The following is a 25,002-nucleotide window of genomic DNA, read 5'->3' on the forward strand; positions in this document are numbered from 1 at the left end:
CAGGCTGGATGGCCGCCTCCTGCTCTTGTTTCTGAGGTTCTTGTGTTCTTAAGAATTTCCTCTGCGTCTCTATTTTAAACGGGCGCCCTTCAATCCTGAAGTTGTGCCCTCTTGACCAAGACTCCCCTACCATGGGAAACAACTTTGCCACATCTACTCTGTCCAGGCCTTTCATCATTTGAAATTGCTTCTATGAGTTTCCCCTCATTCTTCTGAACTCCCAGAGCCAAATTTGAAGGAATTCCCTCATTCCAGGAATTGTTCTTGTGAATCTTCTCTGAACCCTCTCCAAAGCCAGCACAGGAGCCCAAAACTGTACCCTGTGTTTCAAATGAGGCAAAATCCCTAGAACCTTCTCTCTTGTATGATCATCAGTAATAACCTCCCTCCCTCCCCAAAACTCTCATTAGAGTCTACAATCTCCACCCACGTACCATGGATGAATTACATCAACTAAATTGTGAACCCCTCGCAGTTGTGGTTCTCTAGTAAGGGGCAGCGTGTAATGCGGCTGCCTCTCTGTTCCAGTGACCCAGGTTTGATCCCCATCTCTGCACCATTTATACGGCAGTAAAGTTGGACTGCACGATTAAATTGTTTTAATAGCCGGTGATTTATAAAAATACACACATACACCAGAAAGCTAAAAAGGACCAGGTCTTCTGTTCAGTTGCCACCCAATGGATTTGACTAATCTAGGAGTACCCGAGCAGGTGCTTTCACTTTGCGGAATCGAACGATCTCTGCATCCACTTGATAGCCGGCCTTCTTCTCCTGAATGTTCTCATCCAGTTGTTTCTTTGCCTGCTCCATCATGTTGATGTTACGCTTAGTTTCCGCCATTGCATCATCCAGCATGGCGATACCCTGGTCAGAGAAGCAATGCAGTGAGGGCCAGGCAAAGGTAACCACACAGGAACTCAACCAGTTCCACACGATCCGTGGGTGGTAAAAATGGATCACTGGCATTTCAGGCCTGAGTCCTAACCATAGAACATTACAGCATAGAAACAGGACCAAACTATTATCCTGCCCAGTACCACTGACCTGAACCCAGTCCATACCCCTCCCATCCACGTATATGGCAGCTCGCTCCACACTCCCACCACTCTCTGTGTGAAGTACCCTTTCACCCTTAACCCATGTCCTCTGGTTTGTATCTCACCTCCCCTCAGTGGGAAAAGCCGACCTACATTTACTCTGTCGATCCCCCTCATAATTTTAAATACCTCTATCAAATCTCCCCTCATTCTTTTACACTCCACGGTAAAAGAAAAAGAAACTACACCCTTCCTACCCTGTAAGCCTCTATTTTTCTTCCATCCATGTGCCCGTCTAAGAGTCTCTTAAATGCCTCTAATGTTCCAGCCTCCACCCCTGGCAACGCATTCCAGGCCCCCACAACACCCCGACGTCTCCCCTAAACTTCCCTCCCTTCACTTTGTGCATGTACTCTGGTGTTTGCTGCACCCGCCCTGGGAACAGGTAGGGGGAGAAGTGTGTGTCCAGGAAAGAGAAACATGGACAAGCCCTCAGTGTGAGCGCTGAATACTTCACCCGCTCCCATCAGTAATAAATTGAGCAGCTTTGAAACGTCACGCCGGCGCTCTCTCCCGCTCACTGCTCGCCTCGGCAAGAATTGTTGTCTTCTACTGGGCCACTGACCTTGACGAGAGTGGCCGCCTCTGTGAGCTGGGTTCCTGGATGGCGTTGGAAGACCTTCACTAACGGCCTGTCAAGACGTTCCCGCGTCGTGAGGTGCTGGGTGCTCTCTGGTCCCTGACGATGACAAGGGATACGTATTAATTGAGAATGGCCAATAAAGATAGGCGTTAAAACACTGTGCTGGAAAATCTCAGGGTCCTTTATATAGTAAAGATAAATGACCAACGTTTCGGGCTTGAGCCTTTCATCAGGGGATGAGCAAAATGTCGGCAGGAGTCCAAACAAAGTGGAAGAGCACAGTCCCACAGGCAGAAGGTAATAGGTGGACACCAGCAAGTGGCAGGCGGGGGTGGGGGGGGGCTCTGTGAATGGAGAGGGAAGGGGATGGAGAGTTGGTGGCCTTCGGTACATCGGAAGAGACTGGACGCAGACCAGGAGAGGGTATCGACAAGCACCTTCGCTCCGTCCGCACCAGCAATGCGCATTTGGTGGAGGCCATGTGGGGTTGTCGAGATCATCGGCCAATGAGGGCCTCTGGTTACACGTGGCCTTTTCTGAGCCAAACCTCCCCTCCACTGAGAGTACAAACCCCAACCCCGGGCATCTACCTACCAGCGTCATACCTTTCACCAACTCCATCTCATTGTACCAGCGCTTTGCCCGATTAATGCTGGCTCTCGTCTCCCCGGAACTGACTTCCATGTGCTGCTGCAGGAAGAGGGATGCAAGCAAGAGTTAAATGGTGTAGCCCCGCACTAGGTACAGTCACAACTCTGGTTACCTTCTCCTTTGGAGTTCTTCCAACATTTAAAATTTGTGTGAAATGCATAAGGGACGGGAACATCTGTGAATCCAAGTTGCAAGGAGCTGAGCTTCTCGAAGCCAGGGAGGGGAAATGTGGACTTTCAGAGGTGGGGATTGAAGGTGAAACTATGGCAGAGATTCAGGGAAGGGGCAGAGGGGATTTCAGGTTTATTGTCAGAGAACATACATGACATCACATTCAATCCAGAAAGTTTTTCCTGCGGGCACAGCAGAATGACCACTTATTGGTAGTGCCAAAAAAAACTCAACACAGCTTACACGTGTAAACAGATAAAGAAATATGAACAAACTGATGGTGCAAAACAAAGAATTTTAAAAATTAATAAAGTCCACAAGTCATAATCCTTAAATGAGTCCCTGATTGAGTTTGTTGTTGAGGAGTCTGACGGTGGAGGGGGACCTGGTGGATGTGAGTTTTGTGGCCTCGATACCTCTTTCCTGATGGCAGCAGCGAGAACAGAGTGTGTGCTGAGTGGGTGTGGATCCCTGGTGATCGCTACTGCTCACCGACGGCAGCGTTTCCTGTCGATGTTCTCAATGGTGGGGAGGGTTTTGCTGTGACGTCATGGGCTGTGTCCATGACCTTTTGCAGGGCTTTACACTCAGGAGTATTGATGTCCCCGTACAAGACCGTGATGCAGCCGGTCAGCACACTTTCCACCACACATTTGTAGAAAATTTGCCAGGGTTTTCAATGTCACACCAAACCTCCACAAACTCCTGAGGAAGTAGAGGCGCTGATGAGCTCTCTTCACAATGCCGTTAGTGTTTTGGGTCCAGGAAAGATCCTCCAAGATAGTGACTCCCAATTTAAATTTGCTCACCGCAGCCCCCCCCCCCCCCCCCCCCCCACCTCTGACACCCTCCACTGATCACTGGACTGTACACCTCTGGATTTCCCTTCCTGAGATCAACCATCAGCTCATTAGTTTTGGTGGTTACACACAGACTCAACAAGGCAACCACTGTCCTCAATGACCCCCACCACCCAGGCCACTCTCTCTTCTCTCTGCTGCCATCGGGGAAAAAGGTTTAGGACCCTGAAGATGAGCTCTCACGGCACAAGGACAGCTTCCTCTCCTCTGCCATCAGATTCCTGAATGATCAATGAACCACGGACCCTGTCTCACTTTGACTTATTTTGTAAGGTGGTTTATATAAATGTTTGCACTGTGACGCTGCCGCAAAACTACGCATCTCGTGACATGTTCATGACAAAAAAATTCTGATTCAATGTCGTGTCCCCCCCTCCCCCAAACAGCCTCACCCATGCACCCCCCCCCCCCACATGCATCCCAGCAGGCTGCGTCACAGCGTGGGACGGGAGTCACCAAAGATGGGGATTGCCGCAAAGTTGATGCAAACCTCCTTCCCCCCCCCCCTCAATAGCACTGCCCAGGAAAGGCAGGCAATACACTTTCTTCCCCCTCCTCCCCTGGTTCAATGGCGTGAAATTGCCCACTGCAAATGGGCTGACAAAGAGTTTCTTCTCTGCAGCCATCAGGCTCCTGAATGGGCCCCACAACAGGCTGCCACTGAGATGTACTAATCGATGTTTCTTTCTACACCAAGAGTGACCAAACTACAGCCCATGGGCCAACTGGGGCCTGTTGCCCATTTTTAAGTGGCCCAGGGTGCTGTTAAAAATAAAATGAAATGTTGTCTCTAACAATAAATTGCACTGTCTGTACATCTCACTTCTCAGTTCCAACACGAGATATTGCTGCCATTTTGAACAACTACTAGACCAACCGTTACAATGAAAGCGTTTATCTCAGTTAAAAAACAAACGTTTACCTCAGTTGATTAAACATGGTGGAACCGAAAAGTTGGTAAATGATGAGGGAGTGCCATAATTTTCAGATCCTGTGGGAAAATGAAGGACTCAGTAGTGGAGAGGGTCAAGAACTTCAAATTCCTGAGTGTCAACATGTCAGAGGATCCGTCCTCAATTCAATCATGAAGAAGGTTCATCAGCAGCTAGACTTCGTGAGGAGTTTGAGGAGATTCGGTACGTCACTGAAGATTCTCATAAACTTCTACAAGTGTACTGTGAAGAGCATTCTGGCTGGTTGCATCACTGTCTGGTATGGAGACGCCAACTCTCAGGACAAGAATAAACTCCAGAGGGTTGTTAATTCGATCTGCGACATAACAGGCACCAGACTTCACTCCATCGAGGACATTCAACATGAGGCGGTGTCTTTAAAAATCCTCAAGGACCCCCAGCACCCAGGCCATGCCTCCACTCTGCTACCATTGGGGGAAAAGTCCAGGAGCCTGAAGATGAACACCCAGTGGCACAAGGACAACTTCTTCCCCCCCCCGCCATCAGATTCCTGAATGATCAATGAACCCCAGACACGGCCTCATTTTCTCTTCTTTTTACACAAATGTATTTTTTAAAATGTAATTTAGAGCAATTTTGCACTTTGTTCTGCACAACATTACTGCCGCAAAACAACAAATTTCATAACTCGCCATGACAATAAACTTAATTTTGAGGGTGGGTGGGTGTGTGTGTGTGTACCTGTGTGTTTGTGTACCTATGTGTGTGTGTGTACTTGTGCATGTATGTGTGTACCTGTGCATGTGTACGTGTACTTGTGTGTGTACCTGTGCGTGTGTGTGTACCTGTGTGCATGAGTGTGCATACCTGTGTGCGTGTGTGTACTTGTGCATGTGTGTGTGTGTGTGTGTACCTGTACCTGTGCATATGTGTGTGTACCTGTGCACGTGTGTGTGTGTGTATACCTGGGCATGTGTGTGTGTGTGTACGTACCTGTGTATATGTGTGTACCTGTGCATATGTGTGTGTCTGTCCGGCCATGTGCGCAAGATAAAACGTGCGTGCTCACAGCCACCAGAGGCGGATGGATACCCCCAGGATGCTCGGCCCTTTTGCATGAGGAGTGACATTGGTCGGAAGGCAGGGAGACATTGGCTGAGTTTCCGGCATTCAGCCCTTACCAACATAACTGCGCACTCTGCCATTTTCTGAGTCAGTCCGTCGTTCACCGACTTCTGCGCCGCTTTCGTCAGGGCGACTGCGTCCTCGGTTAACTTGTCGCTCTTCTCCCGCAGAGCCTTGGAATGCACAATCATGGTCTTGGCCTTGTTTATGGCTGCCTCACAAGCTGGGGACAAGGTGAGATGCAGGGCGTTACAGGCGGAAGGTCCCAATGGCCCGAGCAGAGATGCAGGAGGGTGGGGGGAGGGGGGGTGCCCTGAGTATGCAGAAAGTCAACAACAGCGTTGGAGGTCACCCTGGGGGCCTTTGTAAGGGATAGTGGGAAATGTTCATGGCATTGCTGACCACCTTCGCTCTGCTTACTCTTCGCCTGCCGACATTTTGCTCATAACCTGACGAAGGGCTCAAGCCCGAAACGTCAGTTCTGTATCTTTACCTTTGGTACATAAAGGACATCAACTGGCTGAGTTTCTCCAGCGTTGTGTTTTACTTCTCTACACTAATGGCAACTCTTTGCTGTTAGGAAATTTTGAGTAACATTGCATTTTCTGATGACAATAAGAGAATCTTGAAACTTGTGCAAGATTCGACTTGCGATTCAGTTCATTGCTGCGGGCACAGACTTTGTGATGTAGTCCTGCAGAGGCAAACCACCAGTCCCCAGCCTGTCCAGCGCCGCTATTAACACAAGAAAGGGAAGCAAAGGAAAGTTCCTTCAGGGATGTGGAGCCCCATGTCCATCTCGCATAATTCGCATGATCAACATCATTCCTCGGGTGTGGCAAGCGACATAAGGGGGAGGAGACATTTCCGGCCGAAACTCCAATGGAGGCTACGTTGTTTGTGACGTCTGATCCTCTGGTGGGGGGGGAATATCTGACCCTCTGGTGAAGGCCTCCCCTATTGGCCAACCCCTGACCCTGAGATTTAGACCCAAGCCAGGACCGACCTCTGACCCCCTCCCCCCCAAAACCCTAGATTCACTAGAACCCACCGCAGACTGACCCCGTATCCAGGTCACCCCGTGGACTGACCCTGTGATCCAGGTCACCGCAGACTGACCCCTAGATCCAGGTCACCCCGTGGATCAATCCCTGACGCTGTGATCCAGGTCACCCTGAGATTTCAAGCACACCCAACCTCCCCGCCATCGTAGCCACCCCTCGCCTCACCATAGCTGTAGGGCCCGGCCGGTGTTGGGGAGGGCATCACGTTCACGTCCCTGACCTCCGCCAGCTCCTTGGTGACCCTCGGTGTCAGGCAGTCCTTCCTCGCCTCCTTCGTGGTCTGGCTCATCATCTGCGGCACTAGGTCGAGGACCAGCATCCGCTCCCGGTAGCACTCCTGCAGTCGCTTCCGCGCGCCGTCCAGCTCCTGTGCAGAGGGTGCCAGGGCAGCCCATCAGAGGGGGAACAATGTCAGAAGGCTGCCCTCCTTCACACCCACCGAGCCAGCACGTCCAAGGGTCAAAACCAGGTCCTTGTGGTTGGCCCACCCCTTCAACAGGAGGGGACATTGCAGAGGGGTATTTCCTCTGGGTCTGAGCCATGCTGCCCCCAGCAATGTGTGGTGGGATCCTGTCGTGGGAGATTTACAACGCATCTAACCCATGGCATTTCTATCCTGGGACGGTGCAGAGGTGGGAGCTTTGTCTAAAGTGTGCTGACTCTGTCTTGGGTCTCTGTGCAGAGGGAGCTTTCATCCTGTGACCATCCCTGTCCTGGTGTGTGTGATGGGACAGTGCAGAGGGAGCTTCACTCTGTGACCAACCCAATCCTGGGAGTGTGTGATGGGACGGTGCAGAGGGAGCTTCACTCTGTGACCATCCCTGTCCCGGGTCTCTGTGATGGGACAGTGTAGAGGGAGCTTTCACCCTGTGACCATCCCTGTCCTGGTGTGTGTGATGGGACGGTGGAGAGCAGTGGTTCTCAACCTTGTTCTTTCCACTCACATCTCACTTTAAGTAATCCCTGTGCCATCGGGGCTCTGTGATTAGTAAGAGGTTGCTTAAGGTGGGATGTGGGTGGGAAGAAAAAGTTTGAAAACCCATTGTTTTAATTGTCCCTCATGGACTCGTTATGTGAACAGGTCATCTCCAAAGGAAATGGGCGAATGACAATTTTTCTCAAGCAAATTATTTCAGTAACAAATGGGTGTAGAGCAGTGATTCTCAACCTTCCCATCCCGCCCACATCCCACTTTAAGCAATCCCTTACTAATCACAGGAGAGAAAGCAACCCAAATCCCCTGAGCCCACACTGCCCCCCCACCCCCCCCCCCCCACCCCCGTGATCCTTCCTCTCGTTTACCTTGGGGATTTGGGAGAGCAAATTTTGGACAGAACCGCTGGACCAGGTGGAGGCTGCCTCGGTATTTAAGACTCTGAGAAGTTTTTGCAGGAGGGAGGGATTTAGGACGATCAGGAATGGACAGGAGCAGGGGGAGGGGGAGCTGAGTCCACAGCCAGATCAGCCTCATTGAATGGTGGTAAAAGCACCCAGAAATGCTGGGGGAACTTGCAACGTCCATGGGAGGTAAAGATACATCCCACGGACGATGCGAGACCGGCTGATTCTACAATTACCATCTGCAGCCTGCAGTGTTTCATTTAATTGAATTGGGTAGCAGGCTTGTCAGGCTGAATGGCCCCTGCTTCTCACTGTAACACGCTTGTTACCTGCAGCATCGACTTTATCTTGTGCAGCGGCTCCTCCAGGGTGGGTTTCACAGCCTCCATCCTCCTCTTTTCCAGGTCAACCAGCAAGTCGGCTCCATCAGGTATCTAGAAAGCAGCCTACAGTGGCGAAGCCAGAAGCAACAACTTTCCCAGGGACAGGGGGTGGTCTCCCTGGGGCAAGGGGAGGGGGTGGTCTCCCTGGGGAACTGATTTTCCTGGTGATTTCCCTGGGGCAGGGGGAACTGATCACCCACCTTCCTTTCCCCCCTTTCTCCCATTCCCCTTCCCTTTCTTCCTGTCCCTCCCCTCCCCTCCTCTTCCCCTCTCCCCCTCCTCTTCCCCTCTCCTCCACTTCCCTTCTTCCCACCCCTCCCCCCCCCTCCCCACCCCTCCCCCCCTCTCCCCTCCCCTCCTCCCCTCTCCCCTCCCCTTCCTCTTCTCTCTCTCCCCAGCCCCACTCACCCTCTTCCCCCTCTCTCTCCACCTTCTGCCTCTCCTCCCCTTCACCAACCCCCCACTCAACCTCTCCCCCCTTCCCTCTCTCTCCCCTCCCCTGGCCCTCACTCACCCTCTTCTCCTCTCCCCTCTCCTTCTTGTTTCCCCTACCCTGCGCTCTCTGCCCTGGCCCCCACTCACCCTCTCCGCCACCGGCCGGCCTCTCCTCCTGCGCCCGGTGACCTGGTTCAGCAGCAGCGCCTTGCGCACGCCTCCGAGCACCAGGCGCAGTCGGTCTCTACTCTCCTTCAGGCGGAACAGCTCGGTGTTGAGCCGGTTAAGTGTGTCACACAGGTGACCAATGACGGAGCGGGCCTGCAGCAGGTAGCTGCCCAGCTGCTGGTTGCTGTGCAGGGCGCACAGGTCCCGGAGGAAGGGCAGCAGCTCCATCTCGGGGTGAAAGCCCCACGAGCCTCGATCACCCTCCTCGGGCACCTTGTACAGCACGTCCCGGCTCAGCTGTGACTCATCCCCCACCCGGCACACCCTCTGTCTTGCCTCCTGCAGCCTCCTGCGGGTCTCGGCCACCTTCTCCTGCCGGAGCCTGTAGGCGGGAAGTGGCTCTGGCTTCTCGGACAGCTCACCAGGCAGCCTCTTGCATCCTTCCCTGCGCGCCAGCTGCCGCTCCTGCTCCTCGTACAAGGCAGCTGAACGGAACGGCACGCCTTGGTATGGCTGTGACGTGATCTCAGTGGCCGCCTCAGCCAAGCCCACCGCCCGGATGGCCTGGTCCCGCCAGCGTTTGGCGCCGATTGCCGCTGCCGGCTCCTTCACCCCTCTCCATTCCATGGTATCTCTTCCCCCCCCCCCTCCAGTTGGAGCTGGGGTGTTGGGGTCCAGTCCTGCCCAAGGAGGAAGGGCAGAAGGTTTCACTAGGAGGAAGTGGGCAAAGGTTACAGGAAGAAGTGCCTACTCCCCTTGAACAGCCCCGTCATGCAGTCCCCAAATCAACCACCCATTCTTCCCCAAACATCTCATATCCCATCCCCATCAAACCACAGGACCTTCACTCCCTCTCCAAACATCTCACCTCCCACTCCGTCAAACTTCAAAACATTCACTTCCTCCCCATTGAACCCCAGGACCCTCAACTCCTCCCCAAACATCTCCTCTCCCTCCCCATAAAACCTCAGGACCTTCCCTCACCCCAAATATATAATCTTCCACCCCATTCAAACCACAGGACCTTCAATTCCTCCCCAAACATCTCCGCTTCCTCCCCATCAAATCCCAGGGCCTTCCCTCTCCCCCAAATATCTCATCTCCCACCCCAATCAAAACCCAGGACCTTCACTTCCTCCCCAAACACATCCTCTCCCTCCCCATCAAACCCTAAGACCTTCACCCCCTCTCCAAACATCTCTCCCAATCAAACCCCAAGACCTTTACTTTCTCCCCAAACATCTCCTCCCCATCAACCCCCAGAATCTTCCCTCACTCCCCTGACATTTAATATCCCATCCCCAATAAACCCCAGGACCTTCTCTCCCTCCCCTATCAACCCTAGGACCTTCACTCCCTCCCCAAACATCTCATCTCCCACCCGTATCAAACCTCAGAACCTTCAATTCCTCCCCATCGAACTCCAAGTCCTTCAGTTCCTCCCCAAACATCTCCTCTCCCTCCCTATTGAACCCCAGGACCCTCCCCAAACATCTCTTCTCCCTCCCCATCAAACCCCAGGACCTTCCCCCACCCCCAAATATCTCATCCCCCACCCCCAAATATCTCATCTCCCACCCCTTCAAACCCCAGGACCTTCCCTCCCTCCCCAAACATCTAATCTCCCAACCCCAGGACCTTCACTCCCACCCCAAATATCTCATCTCCCACTCCCATCAAACTCCAGGACCTTCACTTCCTCTGCAAACATCTCCTCTCCATCCTCATCAAACCCCAGGACCTTCACTTCCTCCCCAAACATCTTCTCTCCCTCCCCATCAAACCCCAGGACCTTCACTTCCTCCCCAAACATCTCCTCTACCCCACATCAAACCCCAGGACCTTCCTCACCCCCAAATATCTCATCTCCCACCCCCATCAAACCCCATGACCTTCCCTCCCTCCCCAAACAGCTAATCTCCCATCGCCATCAACCCAAGGACCTTCAATTCCTCCCTCTCCCTCTCCCTCTCCATCAATCCCCAGGACCTCCCCTTCCTCTCTCACCAATCACATCTCCAACCTCCATGACCTCCTCCCCAGACCCTTCCCTCCCCAGACCCTTCCCTCCCCACTTGTTCATCAGTCACCCCATCAAAACCCAGGACCTTCCCTCCCCATTCCCTCACTAATCATCTCATCAACTCAATCCCCAGGATCTTCCCTCCCTCCCAAAATACCTCATCTCCAACCCCATCCCCTCAATCCGCACTCTCTGGACACCCTTAATGGGCGCGCGTCTTGGCGACCATCTCCCTCCTCCTGCTTTCCCCTCGCTTCCCAGTGCATTCCTGGCAGCGCACTCCCATCTATCCCTCCCGGTATGTGGGGATCACCACCAGCACTTGCCTCACTCTTAATGGACACTGCCCCTTCCTTCCACAGAGCATAGCCCTTCCACCCATTGCACTCATACTAACCCTTTTGCCCATCCACTGTCATTTCAATTCTCAGATTTTTCATTCCTTGCTTGTGTACATTGCTCTGACCCCCTCAATGTTCCTTTATCTGACCCGGTCCTCCACAGTTTTAAATTTAGAATCAAACAATTCACACGTGATTAAAGCTCATTCCAGATTTTGTTCACGGTTATTTGTACACGTTCTGGTTTGACCATGTGGAAATTGCAGCACTTTTTATACATCGTCCCCCCCATTTCAGGGCAGCACAATGTCCAGGACACCTGGTTTCATGGGTGTTTGTGAAAACTTGGGTTTGTTTAATGGCTTCATTGGGGCAGGTATAAGGGAACTGGGCTGGATTTGAGGCTTTTGATCCCCTTTGGAGTCTGTAGTCTCCATTTTTCAACATGAGAACCAGAGGTTGTGCCAATGAAAGTCAAAGAACCTGTCATGAGGCTGAAAAAACAGTAAGAGTCGTCGCCCAAACTTATGATCAAAACGTGTCCTCATCTGTCCACCAGACCTTTTTTTTCTGAATTCTGCCGGTTCCTTGGCAAACAGTAATCAGGCCATCCTCCCTGTGGACAACTAGTGGTTGGCATCTTGCAGTGTGACCTCTGTATCTCTGCTCATGAGGTCTTCTGCAGACAGTGGTCATCGACACATCCCCGCCTGCTTCCTGAAGAGCGGTCCTGATCTGTCGGACGGGCGTTTGAGGATTTCCCCCTCATTACAGTGAGAATTATTTTCTCATCAGCAGTGGAGTCTTCCTCTGCTGACCAGTCCCTTCAAGGTGACTGGGCTGTGTCTTCTCAATGATGTTCCAAACTCTTGATTTTGGTCATTGGATGGTTTTGGCGACGTGTCTTACTGTTTTTTTCAGCCTCATGACGGCTTCTTTGACTTTCATTGGCACAACCTCTGGTCCATGTGTTGAAAAATGGTGACGACAGACCCCAAAGGGGATCAAAAGCCTCGAATCCAGCCCAGCTCCCTTATACCTGCCCAACGAAGCCATTAAACGCACCCATGTTCTCACAAACACCTGTGAGGCCAGATGTCCCACACATTGTGGTGCCATGATATGGGGGGAGGATGGATAAAAAGTGCTGTAATTTCCACATGGTCAAACCAGAATGTGCAGAAATAACACAATAGGAAATAAGGGCAGCTTGGTTTGCCCAGCGGCCAGCCCAGCGCCAGTGATCGGGAGCAGGGTTCAAATCCCGCACTCTCTGTAAGGAGGTTGCACGTTCTTCCCTGTGTCTGCGTGGGTTTTCCCTGGGGGGGTTCTGGTTTCCTCCCACCATACTGGGGTGGTGGGGGGGAGTTGTAGGCCAATGGGGTGTAATCGGGCGGTGTGGGCTCGTGGGCTGGAAGGGCCTGTTACTGAGCTGCACATATACGATATAAATGTGACCTTGAATAAAATCTGGAATGTGCATGTCAATCGCATGTGAATTATTTGATGACAACTTGAAAACTGGACCACAGGGGACAAATAAAGCTACGCGTTAGGCAGGGCGCTGCCAGTGCCTCAACACAGGATGTATCTGAATCCACCTCTGGCAGTGTGCTCCTGTCATTAACCCACTCCCTGTGTTCCCCTCATCCCTCTCACCTTAAACTCTTGTTTTTGACAGGTACAAAAATGCTCCATCTGCCCTATAATCTCGGAATCCTACAGCTTCTATTAACTCGCTCTTCAACCTTCTTTTCTCCAAAATTTAGTCCATCCAAACTCCCCCTCTAAATAGGTCATCCAACCATCTCCTCCTCCGCACCGTTCTCGTTCCATGCGCTCTTCCTTCAGCTATTCCCAGCTTCCCTCGGTCCAGGTGTAGTGGTCTGTCTCTCGCTTTCCCCCCCCCGCCTCGGCTCAGGAACACCTCCCCCCGCCCCCGTGGTGACGCACGACCCTCCCTCTCATTTCTCACCACTCTCCGCTGGCTGCGGGTCCCCTTGCCCACCCAGACACCAGCCTTGAAGTCCCTTTTCCTCTCAGCCCTGGGTCCTGAGCCTTGTGCTTGGACCTCAGATGAGGCAAAGGTGCATCACAATGCAGCTGTCTCCATAGAAACGGCAGAATAGGAGGAAATCAAGTCAATGTCAAGCTTATTGTACAAGTACAACCTGATGAAATAGCGTTCTCCGGTCCTCGGTGCAAAACATGCAAACACACACACAGACAACAAACAGTACACATGCAAGACGAGTACTCATCTATACAGGAACAATGTTCGGTTATGTTCCAGCAAACCTGTCATACGTCAATAAGGAATAACACACCTACCATTTTTTATAATTATATGTTGAATACCTTTAGTCCACACTGAATAAACCACTAATGAACACAGCTGAAAGCACAACCGGGCACGAAGCACGTTGGAAGCATTGAACTAAATTTAATTGCAGTCGGTAAGGGTGGTAAAGCGACTGGGTCATCAGTTTCACTCTCTTCTGAGGATGCTCAAGAACAGCTCGTAGAATGCAAAGAAATAGTATTTAATAAACACGAGGGTCTTGGAGGGTCAGGGTGGGTGGTTCCTTTGGTCATTCTCACTGCCCATGGGCAGGTGGTGATGAATCTGATCCTCCTATATCTCTTCCCCAATGGGAGCAGCCATGTGCAGGGTGGAGGAGGTCCTTGATGATTTTGCGCGCCCTCTTTGGACAACGTTCCCGATCTGTCATGTCAATGGGCGTGGGAGGGAGACCCCAGTGGTCCTTTCTGCCCCCTTATGGTCCTGTGGATTGACCTCCAATTCATTTTTCTGCAGCGACTGTATCCACATTGTGATGCAGGATGCTCTCAATAGAGGCTCCTGTAGAACGTTGACATGATGGCGGCCGGTTGCCTCGTCTGCTTCAGTCTTCTCAGGAAGTGCAGTCTCTGTTGCCCCTTCCTGACAAGTGAGGAGATGTTGAGTGTCCACGACAGGTTTCTAGTTAAATGAACTTCAAGGGAACCTGGTGCTCTCCACTACAGAGTTGTTGATGTATAGGGGAGGGTGGTCATTCCTGGTCAAAGGGGGTGACACTTGTAAGGGTTAATGGGCTGAGATGGTGAGAATGTAGGTGTTTTTCTCTTCCTCTGGAAGTTCCCAGGATTGAAGATAATTTGTTTATATTCTGAACTGTTTAACATGGGACTTACAGATCCCAGCAGGGGGAGGTCAGGAGGTCCCTGAACATGTTGACTGCTTTCCCAAAATGGACTAGGAATGACCACCTGTACATCTGTGTGTCATGCCTGGGTGTATGTCTGCATGTTTTGCACTGAGGACCAGAGAACGCTGTTTCGTCGGGTTGGACTTGTGCAATCGGAGACAGTAAACTGGACGACAGATGGAATCGGTGGAGGGGAAGGGGTTTGTGCGGGGGTCCTTGAGGATAGGGGCTGGCTTTTTTAAGACCCCGCCTCATGTTGATGTCCTTGATAGAGTGAAGTCTGGTGCCTGTGATGTCGCAGGCTGAGTTAACAACCCTCTGGAGTTTATTCTTGCCCTGAGAGTTGGCGCCTCCATACCAGACAGTGATGCAACCAGCCAGAATGCTCTCCCTGGTCCACCTGTAGAAGTTTAAGAGAGTCTTTAGTGATGTAGTGAATCTCCTCATGATGTACAGCTGCTAGTGAGCCTTTTACATGATTGCATCAACATGGGGGGTCCAGGACAGATCCTTGGAGATGTTGATACCCAAGAATTTGACCCCCTCCTCTGAAGGCTGGTTCACATTCTCCTGACCTCCTCCACCATCAGGCCACTGATGCTGGCCCTCAGGAGAGACCACCAGGAAAGGAGGTGAAGGTAAAGAAGCAGGGGAACCAGCCAAAGGGGAGGGTTACCTGAAAGCAATGTTCATGCTTTTGAGAATAAGGCCGTCCAAGAGGAATACGAGTGATGTGTTGCTCAAGTTTACGACTGGCCTCATCCTGATGATGGGAAAGGTTGGCGACCAGGAGATCAAGCTGAGACGTGTAGACAGAACACAAGTGATTAGTGACAGGGTCACAATGAATGCTTACTGATAACAGGCAGATGTTATTGGAATAACAGGGTAAAGTCATGTTGATATGAATTCCCTGTATTCATCACCCTCCATAATGTTTGGGACAAAGTACAAACATTATGTTTTAAATTTGGAATCAAACGTGATTAAAGAGGACCTTCCAGATTTAATTCATGGTTAATCATAGACGTTTTGGTTTGACCATGTAGAAATTGCAGCACTTTTTATACACAGTTCCCCCATTTCACGGCCATTTGGCTTCACTGATGTTTGTGAGAACTCGGGTGTGTGAGCCGAAACAGGGCGACCAGATTACAGTTTGCCAAGAAATGCTTAAAAGAGCCTGCGGAGTTCTGGAAAATGGCCTTGTGGATGGCTGAGACCAAGATGAACCTGTGTCAGAGAGATGGCAGGAGCAAAGTGCGGAGGGGTAAAGGAACTACCCCAAACTCTGAAGAAGAACCACCTTGGCCACGGTTTGCATCTTGCAGTGTGGCCCCTGCATTTCTGCTCATGACATTTTCTGCAGGCGGTGGTCATTGACATCTACACCAGACCCTGTTCCTGATTTGTCCAGGCGTTTGGAGATTTTTCCCTTCATTACGATGAGAATTCTTCTCTCATCAGCAGTGGAGTCTTCCTCAGCCGACCAGTCCCTTTGCGATGACTGGGCTCTGTCTTCTCAATGATGTTCCAAACTCTTGATTTTGGTCATCAGTAGGTTTGGGTGACATCTCTTACTGTTTTTTCAGCCTCATGACGGCTTCTTTGAATTTCATTGGCACAACCTTTGGTCCTTGTGTTGAAAAATGGCGACTACAGACTCCAAAGGGGATCAAAAGCCTCGAATCCAGCCTAGCTCCCTTATACCTGACCCAACGAAGCAGAGTTCTCACAAACATCCGTAAAACCAGATGTTCCGGACATTGTGATGCCCTGGGGGAGGATAGATAAAAAGTTCTGTAATTTCCACAAGGTCAAACCAGAACATGTACAAATAACCCTGAATAAAATCTGGAATGAGCTTTAATCCCGTGTGAATTGTTTGATTCCTAATTTAAAACTGTGGAGGACCGGGGCAAATAAAGGAAAAGGTGTCTTGATGGAGGGCCCTGTACATATTAATTTTTATAAACAAAGTATATTTTGAGGGATCATTTTGGGGCCATTTTTTTTTAATTAGTTCTGTTAAAAATCAGTCTTTTAACTCCTTTCTGACTGATCGAGGCCGATCTGGTGAAAATCCTTGTGTCAGATTGACTCTCAGGATACAATACATGACATCAGGTACAACCCCGAGATTCTTCAAAGAAATTTGTACTCAACGTGCACATGTAAACAGAGATTCTGCAACACAGAGGAAAAAATCAATAAAGTGCACAAGTCCGAGGCCTAAAACGGGTTCCCGGTTGAGTTTGTCGTTGAGGAGTCTGGTGGTGGAGGGGGGAGCAGCTGTTCCCAAACCTGGTGGGTGAGAGTCTTGTGGCCCCGACACCTCTTTCCTGATGGCAGCAGCAAGAACAGAGCGTGTGCCAGGTGGTGTGGATCCGTGATGATCGCTGCTGCTCCCTGTAGATCAGTAAATCTCAACCTTTTTCCACTTGCATCCCACTTTAAGTAATCCCTCTGCCATCGGGGCTCTGTGATTAGTAAGGGATTGCTTAAGGTGGGATGTGGATGAGAAGAAAAAGTTTGAATTGTCCCTCATTGACTCGTCATGTGCACCATTTCAGAGCTCCAAAGGAAATGGGCCAATGACTATTCTTCTCAAGCAAAAGATTTCAGTCACAATCGGGACTAGAGCAGTGGTTCTCAACCTTCCCTTCCACATCCCACCTTAAGCAGTCCCCTTACTAATCACAGAGCCCCAATAGTGAAGGGATTACTCAAAGTGGGATGTGAGTGGGAAGGGAGGTTTGGGAACCACTGGTGCAGATGTTCTCGATGGTGTGGAGAATTTTGCTGGCATTGTCTTGGGTTGTGTCCATGACCTATGGCAGAGCTCTACACTCGGGAGCGGAGTATTGGTTTCCCCGTACCAGACGGTCAGCTCACTTTCCACCAGACATCTAGAAATTTGCCAGGGATTCCGATGACCTGTTCCGGGACTGGTGAAGTGCAGGCGTGAAAGGAACTGCTGGTCCTTTCTGCTCTGGAGGAAAATCACAAATTCTTCCTCTTCCCTTCAGAGCCAAAAGATCAGTGGCGAGGAAGGCAAGGACAGAGAAGCACTGGAATCAGGTACCAGCATCTGAGTATTGTAGCGTCATGTTGTGGCAGCAGAGGGAGCTGGTTCCCTGGGCTATGTCTCTGGGAGTAGCGCTAAACCTGGCAAGCACTCGTGGGCATAGAGTTAAATGCAACCTCTGCAGAGTCCAGAGGAGGGGGGGATCCATGCTGTTGCACGAATTCTCCTGCATCTGGCACTCCTACTGTGGTCTCCTCTACTGGGTTCTAGCCACCCAGTCGACTGCCACTGGCTCCTCGCAGGCTTGGAATGGTCCACTGAGGGAGCCAACGGTGGCTTCGGTCGAAATCCTGCAACCGGTGAGGCCTGTGCCCAAGGCGGCAGCGGCCATGAGGTGAGGGGGGCTGCAGACCCCGGGGAGGGCGGGGGGAGGACTGGAGCAGGGCACCTCGGGGACGGTGACCGTGGCGACTGACCAGTGAGGAGCCAGCGCATGCAGCTAGACTGTCAGTGGCTCGAGGCAAGGAGCCCATGGAAGCCGCCGGAGGCCATTTCGAACTGGCTGGAGGGGCAGCACGTATCAGGACTGGGATGCGAGGGTCCCTGACTGTGTCGGAGGTTGGGATCTGGAGCCAATGGTTTGGACCGGACTCTGTGAGGCTGTGGGGGGCTGGAACTGAATCCACGGTTCGGGCAATTCCTGCCGCTGGTGAATCTGTCCGCAACGCAGCCAGCAAAAAGGGGTTTTCATGTAAGACGACATCATTGAGGGGCAAAAGGTTTGAGAGAGCCGTGGTTTTCAAGGAATATTGGAAACTTGGTTCGAAGAAAAAGGGAGGCGTACATTAGATATAAGAAGCATGGAGTTAAGGAGATGTTTGAAAGATACATTGAATGTAAGGGGAATCTTAAGAGAGGAATTAGGAAAGCTAAAAGAAGGTACGAGAAAACTATGGCAAGCAGGGTGAAAACTAATCCAAAAGAGTTCTACAAATATGTTAATGGTAAGAGGAAAGCTAGAGACAAAATTGGTCCCTTAGAAAATCAGAGTGGAAAACTGTGTGTGGAACCTAGAGAAATGGGGGAGATATTGAACAGTTTCTTTTCTTCGGTATTCACTAAGGAGAAGGATATTGGGAGATGTGGGATAAAAAAAGCAAATTGGGTAAATATGTGGAATATAGAGATTACAAAAGGTGTAGTTTTAAGGCTTTTGAAGAATATAAAGGTGGATAAGTCTCCGGGACCAGACGGGATCTTCCCCAGGACATTGAGAGAAGTGAAGGAGGAAATAGCAGAGGCTCTGGCGGTAATTTTTCAAATGTCATTAGATATGGGGATAGTGCCGGAGGATTGGCGCATTGCGCATGTGGTTCCGTTATTTAAAAAGGGTTCAAGGAGGAAGCCTGGCAACTATCGGCCTGTAAGTTTGACGTCTGTGGTAGGTAAATTAATGGAGAAAATTCTTAGAGATAGTACTTATAAACATCTGGATAGACAGGGTCTGATCAGGAGCACTCAACATGGATTTGTGGGAGGAAGGTCATGTTTCACCAATCTGATTGAATTTTTTGAAGAGGTGACTAGGAATGTGGATGAGGGTAGCGCAGTGGATGTTGTCTATATGGACTTCAGTAAGGCCTTCGATAAGGTACCACATGGAAGGTTAGTTAGGAAGGTGCAGTCTTTAGGTATAAATTTTGAGATAGTCAAATGGATTGAACATTGGCTGAAAGGGAGAGGCCAGAGAGTGGTAGTGGATAATTGTCTGTCAGGTTGGAGGCCGGTGACCAGTGGTGTGCCTCAAGGATCTGTATTGGGCCCATTGTTGTTCGTTATATACATTAATGATCTAGATGATGGGGTGGTGAATTGGATTAGTAAATATGCAGACGATACTAAGATAGGTGGAATAGTGGATAATGAAGAAGGTTTTCAAGGATTGCAGAGGGATTTGGGCTGCTTAGAAAAGTGGGCTGAAAAATGGCAGATGGAATTTAATGCTGATAAGTGTGAGGTGCTTCATTTTGGTAAGAAGAATCAGAATAGGACATATGTGGTAAATGGGAGAGCATTGAGGAATACAGAAGAGCAGAAAGATTTAGGAGTAACGGTACATCGTTCCCTGAAGGTAGAAACTCACGTGAATAGGGTGGTGAAGAAGGCTTTTAGTATGCTGGCCTTTATCAATCATTGCATGGAATATAGGAGTTGGGAGGTGATGTTGAGATTGTATAAGACGTTGGTGCGGCCTAATTTGGAGTTCTGGGTGCAGTTCTGGTCGCCTAATTATAGGAAGGATATAAACAGAGTGGAGAGAGTGCAGAGAAGGTTTACCAGAATGTTGCCTGGGTTTAAGCATCTGGAGTATGGGGAGAGATTGGACAGATTGGGTCTTTATTCTTTGGAGCGTAGAAGGTTGAGAGGGGATTTGATAGAAGTATTTAAGATTATGAAAGGGATAGACAGAATGGATGTGGATAGACTATTTCCGTTAAGAGGAGGAAAGTTTAAAACAAGAGGACATGAGTTAAGAATTAAGGGGCAGAGGTTTAGAGGTAACATGAGGGGGAACTTCTTTACTCAGAGAGTGGTAGCTGTGTGGAATGATCTTCCGGGAGAAATAGTGGCGGCGGAGTCAATTGTATTATTTAAGAAAAGGTTGGACAGGTATATGGATGAGAAGAAGATGGAGGGTTATGTGCATTATGCAGGGAGGTGGGATTAGAAAGGGGTGTTTGGTTCGGTGCGGACTAGAAGGCCTGTTTCCGTGCTGTAATTGTTATGTTATGTTATCTTATTACAATGATAATGGGTTGAATCAAGAGCTTCTTCCCCTCCGCCATCAGATTCCTGAACAGATGAGCCCCAGACACAGCCTCACCTTCTCCAATTTTCTCATGCTATTTATTTAGTTATTTCTGAATGCCGTTCACGGTGAAGTTTGCACTACGATGCTGTGACAAAGCGACGTGTTCGTGACAGTAAATTCTGATAATGGCAGTCTGCTGCAAGCGTTCCTGTGGTCTCGGTGACCTGACACGGAGTGGGAGGAGTGGCAGTGAGATCAAATTGGCTGTTGATCTGCTGGGGGTGGTCGACAAATTGAAATGGGTCTGGGTCCTATCTCAAGTTGACGCTGGCCTGTTAAAGTTCAAACACAATCTGGTCTGTTCTTCTGTAATTTGTGTTGGTCAGGTGCACCGCTGTTCCGGGCCAGGGTTCAAATACTGCGCTGACTGGGAGGAGTTTGCACATTCTCCCCGTGCCTGTGTGGGTTTTGCCCCGGGGGGGTGTCTCCGGTTTGCTCCCACCCTTCAAAACTGTAGGTGGATTGGGTGTAATTGGGCGGCACGGGCTCATGGGCTGAACTAGCCTGATACCGTTCTGTACGTAATTAAAAATAATTATTTTAATGTACTTATCGATCTCAGGAGTTTGCAGGAGTTCGGTGAGACATCAGAAACATTAGATTTCTACAGAGGTGCGCTGACCAGCTGCATCACGGTCTGGTTCAGGGACCAATCCCTAAGCATAAAGCCCTGCAAAAGGTCGCAGACACAGCCCAGGGCGTCATGGACAAAACCCTCCCCACCATCGGGAACATCTGCAGGGAATGCTGCTGTCAGAGAGCAGCAGCAATCGTCAAGGATCCACACCACCCAGCACATGCACTGTTCTCACTGCTGCCGTCAGGAAAGAGGTATCGGGGCCATAAGACTCACACCCACCAGGTTCAGGAACAGCTGCTCCCCCTCCACCATCAGTCTCCTCAACAAACTCAATCAGGGACTCGTTTAACGACACTGACTTTGTATTTTATTTATGTTTTTTTCTCTGTATCCCACAGTCAGTTTGTTTGCATTTTGTTATAGGTTTATGTGTGTACATAGCGTAGTTTTATTAAACAACCAGTAAGTGGTAAAAAAGGATCTCGGGGTTGTACGTGATGTCGTGTACGTACCCTGACATTAAATCTGAAATCCGTCCATATCCTCTTTCCCTCCAATGGTCAGGGGACTTGCACCTGGCTGTGGGCCTCTGGGGACTGGCTGAAGGGAGGGGGGGGTGACAGGCATCAGAGCCGGAATGCGAGGGCACTGACCGTGCCAGAGGTTCGGATCTGAAGCTCGGGTTTGGACTGGGCTCTGCCTGGCCACGGAGGGGGGGGGTGAATATTCAGTGTCTCTGAGTGGGTGGGGGGGGGGGAAAAAGGATGACTCTCCTTTGCTGCTCCTTCTCTGACTGTAAGGGGCACTTCAGGCCATTTTGGCCAGTGGAGAATCTGCTGGCCTTACAGCTGGTGATACAACACTGTTTACCTTACATGAAAATAAATTGAACATCGTTTCATCTCTGACTATCCCCGGTGTATCTGGAACTGCACCAATCGCCTGTGTTTAGATTCTTTCTGGAATTCCATGTTCTGAATTTATCTCTCTCCTATTTCCTCCTCTGACTTTCTGTTGGATGACATAGCCCTCTGAAACAAGTACGAGATGTTTAGCTGCTTATCTCGTCCACTTCCTGTGTCTTTCTGACTCCCCCCCCCCTTCCCTCCGTGCGACAGTTTCAGGCGTGTGGTCTGATGCAGCCGTTGCGCTCTCTGCTGCTCTTTCGGGGGAGCTTCTCCCCCCTCCCCCCCATCGCGAGCCCTGGGTGGAGAACTCGGCTCACGGACGTGTAGGGTGGGCCCTACCTTCAGCCTCGCACCCTTGTATCGCCTCTCTCACACAGAGCCCAGGACGGCATAGCATGGAACAAGGAACAATTATAGGACAACTGGTCAAACACGAAAGCCAGAGAGAGTGGGGTAAAGGAGGTTTACGAGGGGTGTGGCCTGGATTAGGGTGCAGGCCTTAAGTTGAGTGAACTCATCCTTTTCTCCTTGGAGCAACAGAGGACGAGGGGTGACCTGAGGGAGGTGGACAAGATGTTGAGGATAGTCAGAGGCTTTTCCCCTGGGGCTGAAGTGGTGGCCCCAAGAGGGCATGAGTAGGGACAGAGAATTAGAGGTTTTTTTTTACGCAGAGAACTGTGGGTGCGTGGAACGGGGCCGGCAATGGAGGTGAAGGCGGGGACGATAGGGGCCTTTAAGGGACTTTTGGAGTTCAGAAAAATAGAGGGATATGGGAAAACTCAGTAATTTTTACGGTTGGGACATGTTCGGCACAACTTTGTGGGCCGAAGGGCCTGTATTGTTTTCTATGCAGACACCACGATTGAAGTAAAAACATTGGAGAAACTCAGCAGGTCAAACAGTAAACTTTAAGTTGCAAAGATAAAGATACAGATCCAACGTTTCGGGCTTGAGCCCCCCAGGAATGATAGAGCACGACAGGGCCTTTGGCCCAGCTACATTCCAGATTTATTCTCAGATTTCTTTTTTTAATTTTAGACACACAGATTGGGAACAGGCCCCTTACGCCCACAAGCCCACGCTGCCCTGTTACACCCCATTAACCTACACCCTCCCCAGTACATGGGAGAAAACCGGAGCCTCCCCCCCCCCAGGAGAAACCCACGCAGACACGGGGAGAATGTACAGACAGCGCGGGATTCGAACCTTAGTCCTGATCGCTGGCGCTGTAATGGCATTGCACCAACCACGTCGCCCACACATGACATCAGATACAGCCCTAAAATTGTTTTTCCTGCGGGCTAGACAGAATTACCACTTACTGGTGATACAAAAAAAAACATGCATGCATAAACAAATAAATGTAAACAAACTGACTGTGCGATACAAAGAGAGAAAAACCTCAACAAGTCCTTAAATGAGTCCCTGATAGAGTTTGTCGTTGAGGACTCTGATGGTGGAGGGGCAGCAGCTGTTCCTGAACCTGGAGGTATGGGTCTTGTGGCACCGATACCTCTTTCTTGATGGCAGCAGCGAGAACAGAGCGTGTGCCGGGTCGTGCAGATCCTCGATGATCACTGCTGCCCTCCGATGTCAGCGTTCCCCAACGATGTTCTCTGTGGTGGAGAGGGGGGTTTGGCCCGTGATGTCCTGGGCTACCTTTTGGAGGGCTTTACGCTCGGGTGTATTGGCGTCCCCGCATCAGACCGTGTCTGTAGAAATTTGCCAGGGTTTCAGCTGTCAAACTGAACCCCTGCAAACTCCTGAGGAAAGAGGGCAGAGAAGATTTAGCAGGATATTGCCCAGATTTCAGGAACTGAGTTACAGGGGAAGGTTAAACAGATACAGGCTTTATTCCCTGGTGCGTAGAAGAATGAGGGGAGATTTGATTGAGGTATTTAAAATGATGAGGGGGACAGACAGAGTAAATATAGGTCGGTTTTTCCCACTGAGGGTGGGTGAGATACAAATCAGAAGACATGGGTTAAGGGTGAAAGGGGAAAGGTTTAGGGGGAACTTCTTCACACAGAGAGCGTTGGGGGAATGGAACAAGCTGAGGTGGTAAATGCAGGCTCAGTTTTAACTTGGACAGGTACGTGGATGGGAGGAGGATGAAAGGCGATGGACTGGGTGCAGGTCAGTGGGACTAGGCTGGATTAGCAGAGACTAGAAGGGCCGAAAGGGCCTGTTTCTGTTTTCTAATGTTCTGTGGTTCAGTGGAAGATGCGTGAAATGATCTGCTCTCTTGCACTGTATACAACAGGGAACGATTTCAGTGTGGTGGGGACAGTGGGGGTGGGAATGCATGTGAATCTACATCCGGTCCTCCCACTGTGCAGAGAGTGGGTGCAGGCTGGGAGATCGCTCTGCCCACCACAATAGCCTGGATCTCCCAGCAACCACCTGCTTCCATTCCCCATCCCACCCCCCTCGCCGACGCGTCCATCCATGCACGGCCGGACTGAGGCCACCCGCAAACTGAAGGAGCAGCACCTCATCTTTCATCCGGGCCCCCCTCCAACTGGACGGCTTCTCTGGTTTCCGTTAGACCCACCACCCACCTTTTTCTTTTTCCCGTCCCCTTCTCCCCCCTCCCCCAGCTCTGTCTCTCTCCGTCTCACACAGACATTTTCTTTCTTTGGCTTGGCTTCGCGGACGAAGATTTATGGAGGGGGTAAAAAGTCCACGTCAGCTGCAGGCTCGTTTGTGGCTGACCAGTCCGATGCGGGACAGGCAGACACGATTGCAGCAGTTGCAAGGGAAAATTGGTTGGTTGGGGTTGGGTGTTGGGTTTTTCCTCCTTTGCCTTTTGTCAGTGAGGTGGGCTCTGCGGTCTTCTTCAAAGGAGGCTGCTGCCCGCCAAACTGTGAGGCGCCAAGATGCACGGTTTGAGGCGTTATCAGCCCACTGGCGGTGGTCAATGTGGCAGGCACCAAGAGATTTCTTTAGGCAGTCCTTGTACCTTTTCTTTGGTGCACCTCTGTCACGGTGGCCAGTGGAGAGCTCGCCATATAATACGATCTTGGGAAGGCGATGGTCCTCCATTCTGGAGACGTGACCCATCCAGCGCAGCTGGATCTTCAGCAGCGTGGACTCGATGCTGTCGACCTCTGCCATCTCGAGTACCTCGACGTTAGGGGTGTGAGCGCTCCAATGGATGTTGAGGATGGAGCGGAGACAACGCTGGTGGAAGCGTTCTAGGAGCCGTAGGTGGTGCCGGTAGAGGACCCATGATTCGGAGCCGAA

General features: G+C 50.7%; 2 protein-coding genes and 1 long non-coding RNA gene across 6 annotated transcripts in view; all 3 read right to left on the minus strand.

Moving 5' to 3' along the window:
* rps5 (ribosomal protein S5) overlaps window positions 1-25,002 on the minus strand; it is a 335,501-nt gene that overhangs the window by 28,489 nt on the left and 282,010 nt on the right. The window lies entirely within an intron of this gene.
* Window positions 577-13,243, minus strand: tektl1 (tektin like 1). 4 transcript variants are annotated; one of them, XM_069919333.1, is made up of 8 exons: window positions 13,135-13,243; window positions 8,775-9,505; window positions 8,139-8,243; window positions 6,634-6,835; window positions 5,461-5,627; window positions 2,278-2,373; window positions 1,666-1,779; window positions 577-867 (listed from the first exon to the last, which is right to left on the minus strand). In XM_069919333.1, the coding sequence occupies exons 2-8, from the start codon at window positions 9,420-9,422 to the stop codon at window positions 691-693; spliced, it is 1,509 nt and encodes a 502-aa protein (XP_069775434.1). In that variant the 5' UTR covers window positions 9,423-9,505; window positions 13,135-13,243; the 3' UTR covers window positions 577-690. The 4 variants fall into 4 exon arrangements, 3 of the variants coding, with proteins under 3 accessions (XP_069775434.1, XP_069775436.1, XP_069775435.1); XM_069919335.1 differs by having other exon boundaries at window positions 8,775-9,475; window positions 13,135-13,236; XM_069919334.1 differs by lacking the exon at window positions 13,135-13,243 and adding an exon at window positions 12,819-13,009.
* LOC138752529 (uncharacterized) lies at window positions 22,651-24,588 on the minus strand. The gene is made up of 2 exons (XR_011350723.1): window positions 24,378-24,588; window positions 22,651-23,519 (listed from the first exon to the last, which is right to left on the minus strand). It is a non-coding gene; the product is annotated as an uncharacterized lncRNA (long non-coding RNA).

Source organism: Narcine bancroftii, chromosome 2 (assembly GCF_036971445.1).
Source record: "Narcine bancroftii isolate sNarBan1 chromosome 2, sNarBan1.hap1, whole genome shotgun sequence".
Classification (NCBI taxonomy): Eukaryota; Metazoa; Chordata; class Chondrichthyes; order Torpediniformes; family Narcinidae; genus Narcine; species Narcine bancroftii.

Excerpts from the sequence above, each read along its gene's own strand:
- tektl1 (XM_069919333.1), bottom strand. The coding sequence starts at position 9,422 with ATGGAATGGAGAGGGGTGAAGGAGCCGGCAGCGGCAATCGGCGCCAAA. Across the intron at positions 6,836-8,138 it reads AGATAAAGTCGATGCTGCAG|GAGCTGGACGGCGCGCGGAA; the intron begins GTAACAAGCGTG and ends CCCTCTGCACAG. Across the intron at positions 2,374-5,460 it reads CAGAGTGCGCAGTTATGTTG|CAGCACATGGAAGTCAGTTC; the intron begins GTAAGGGCTGAA and ends CTCTTCCTGCAG.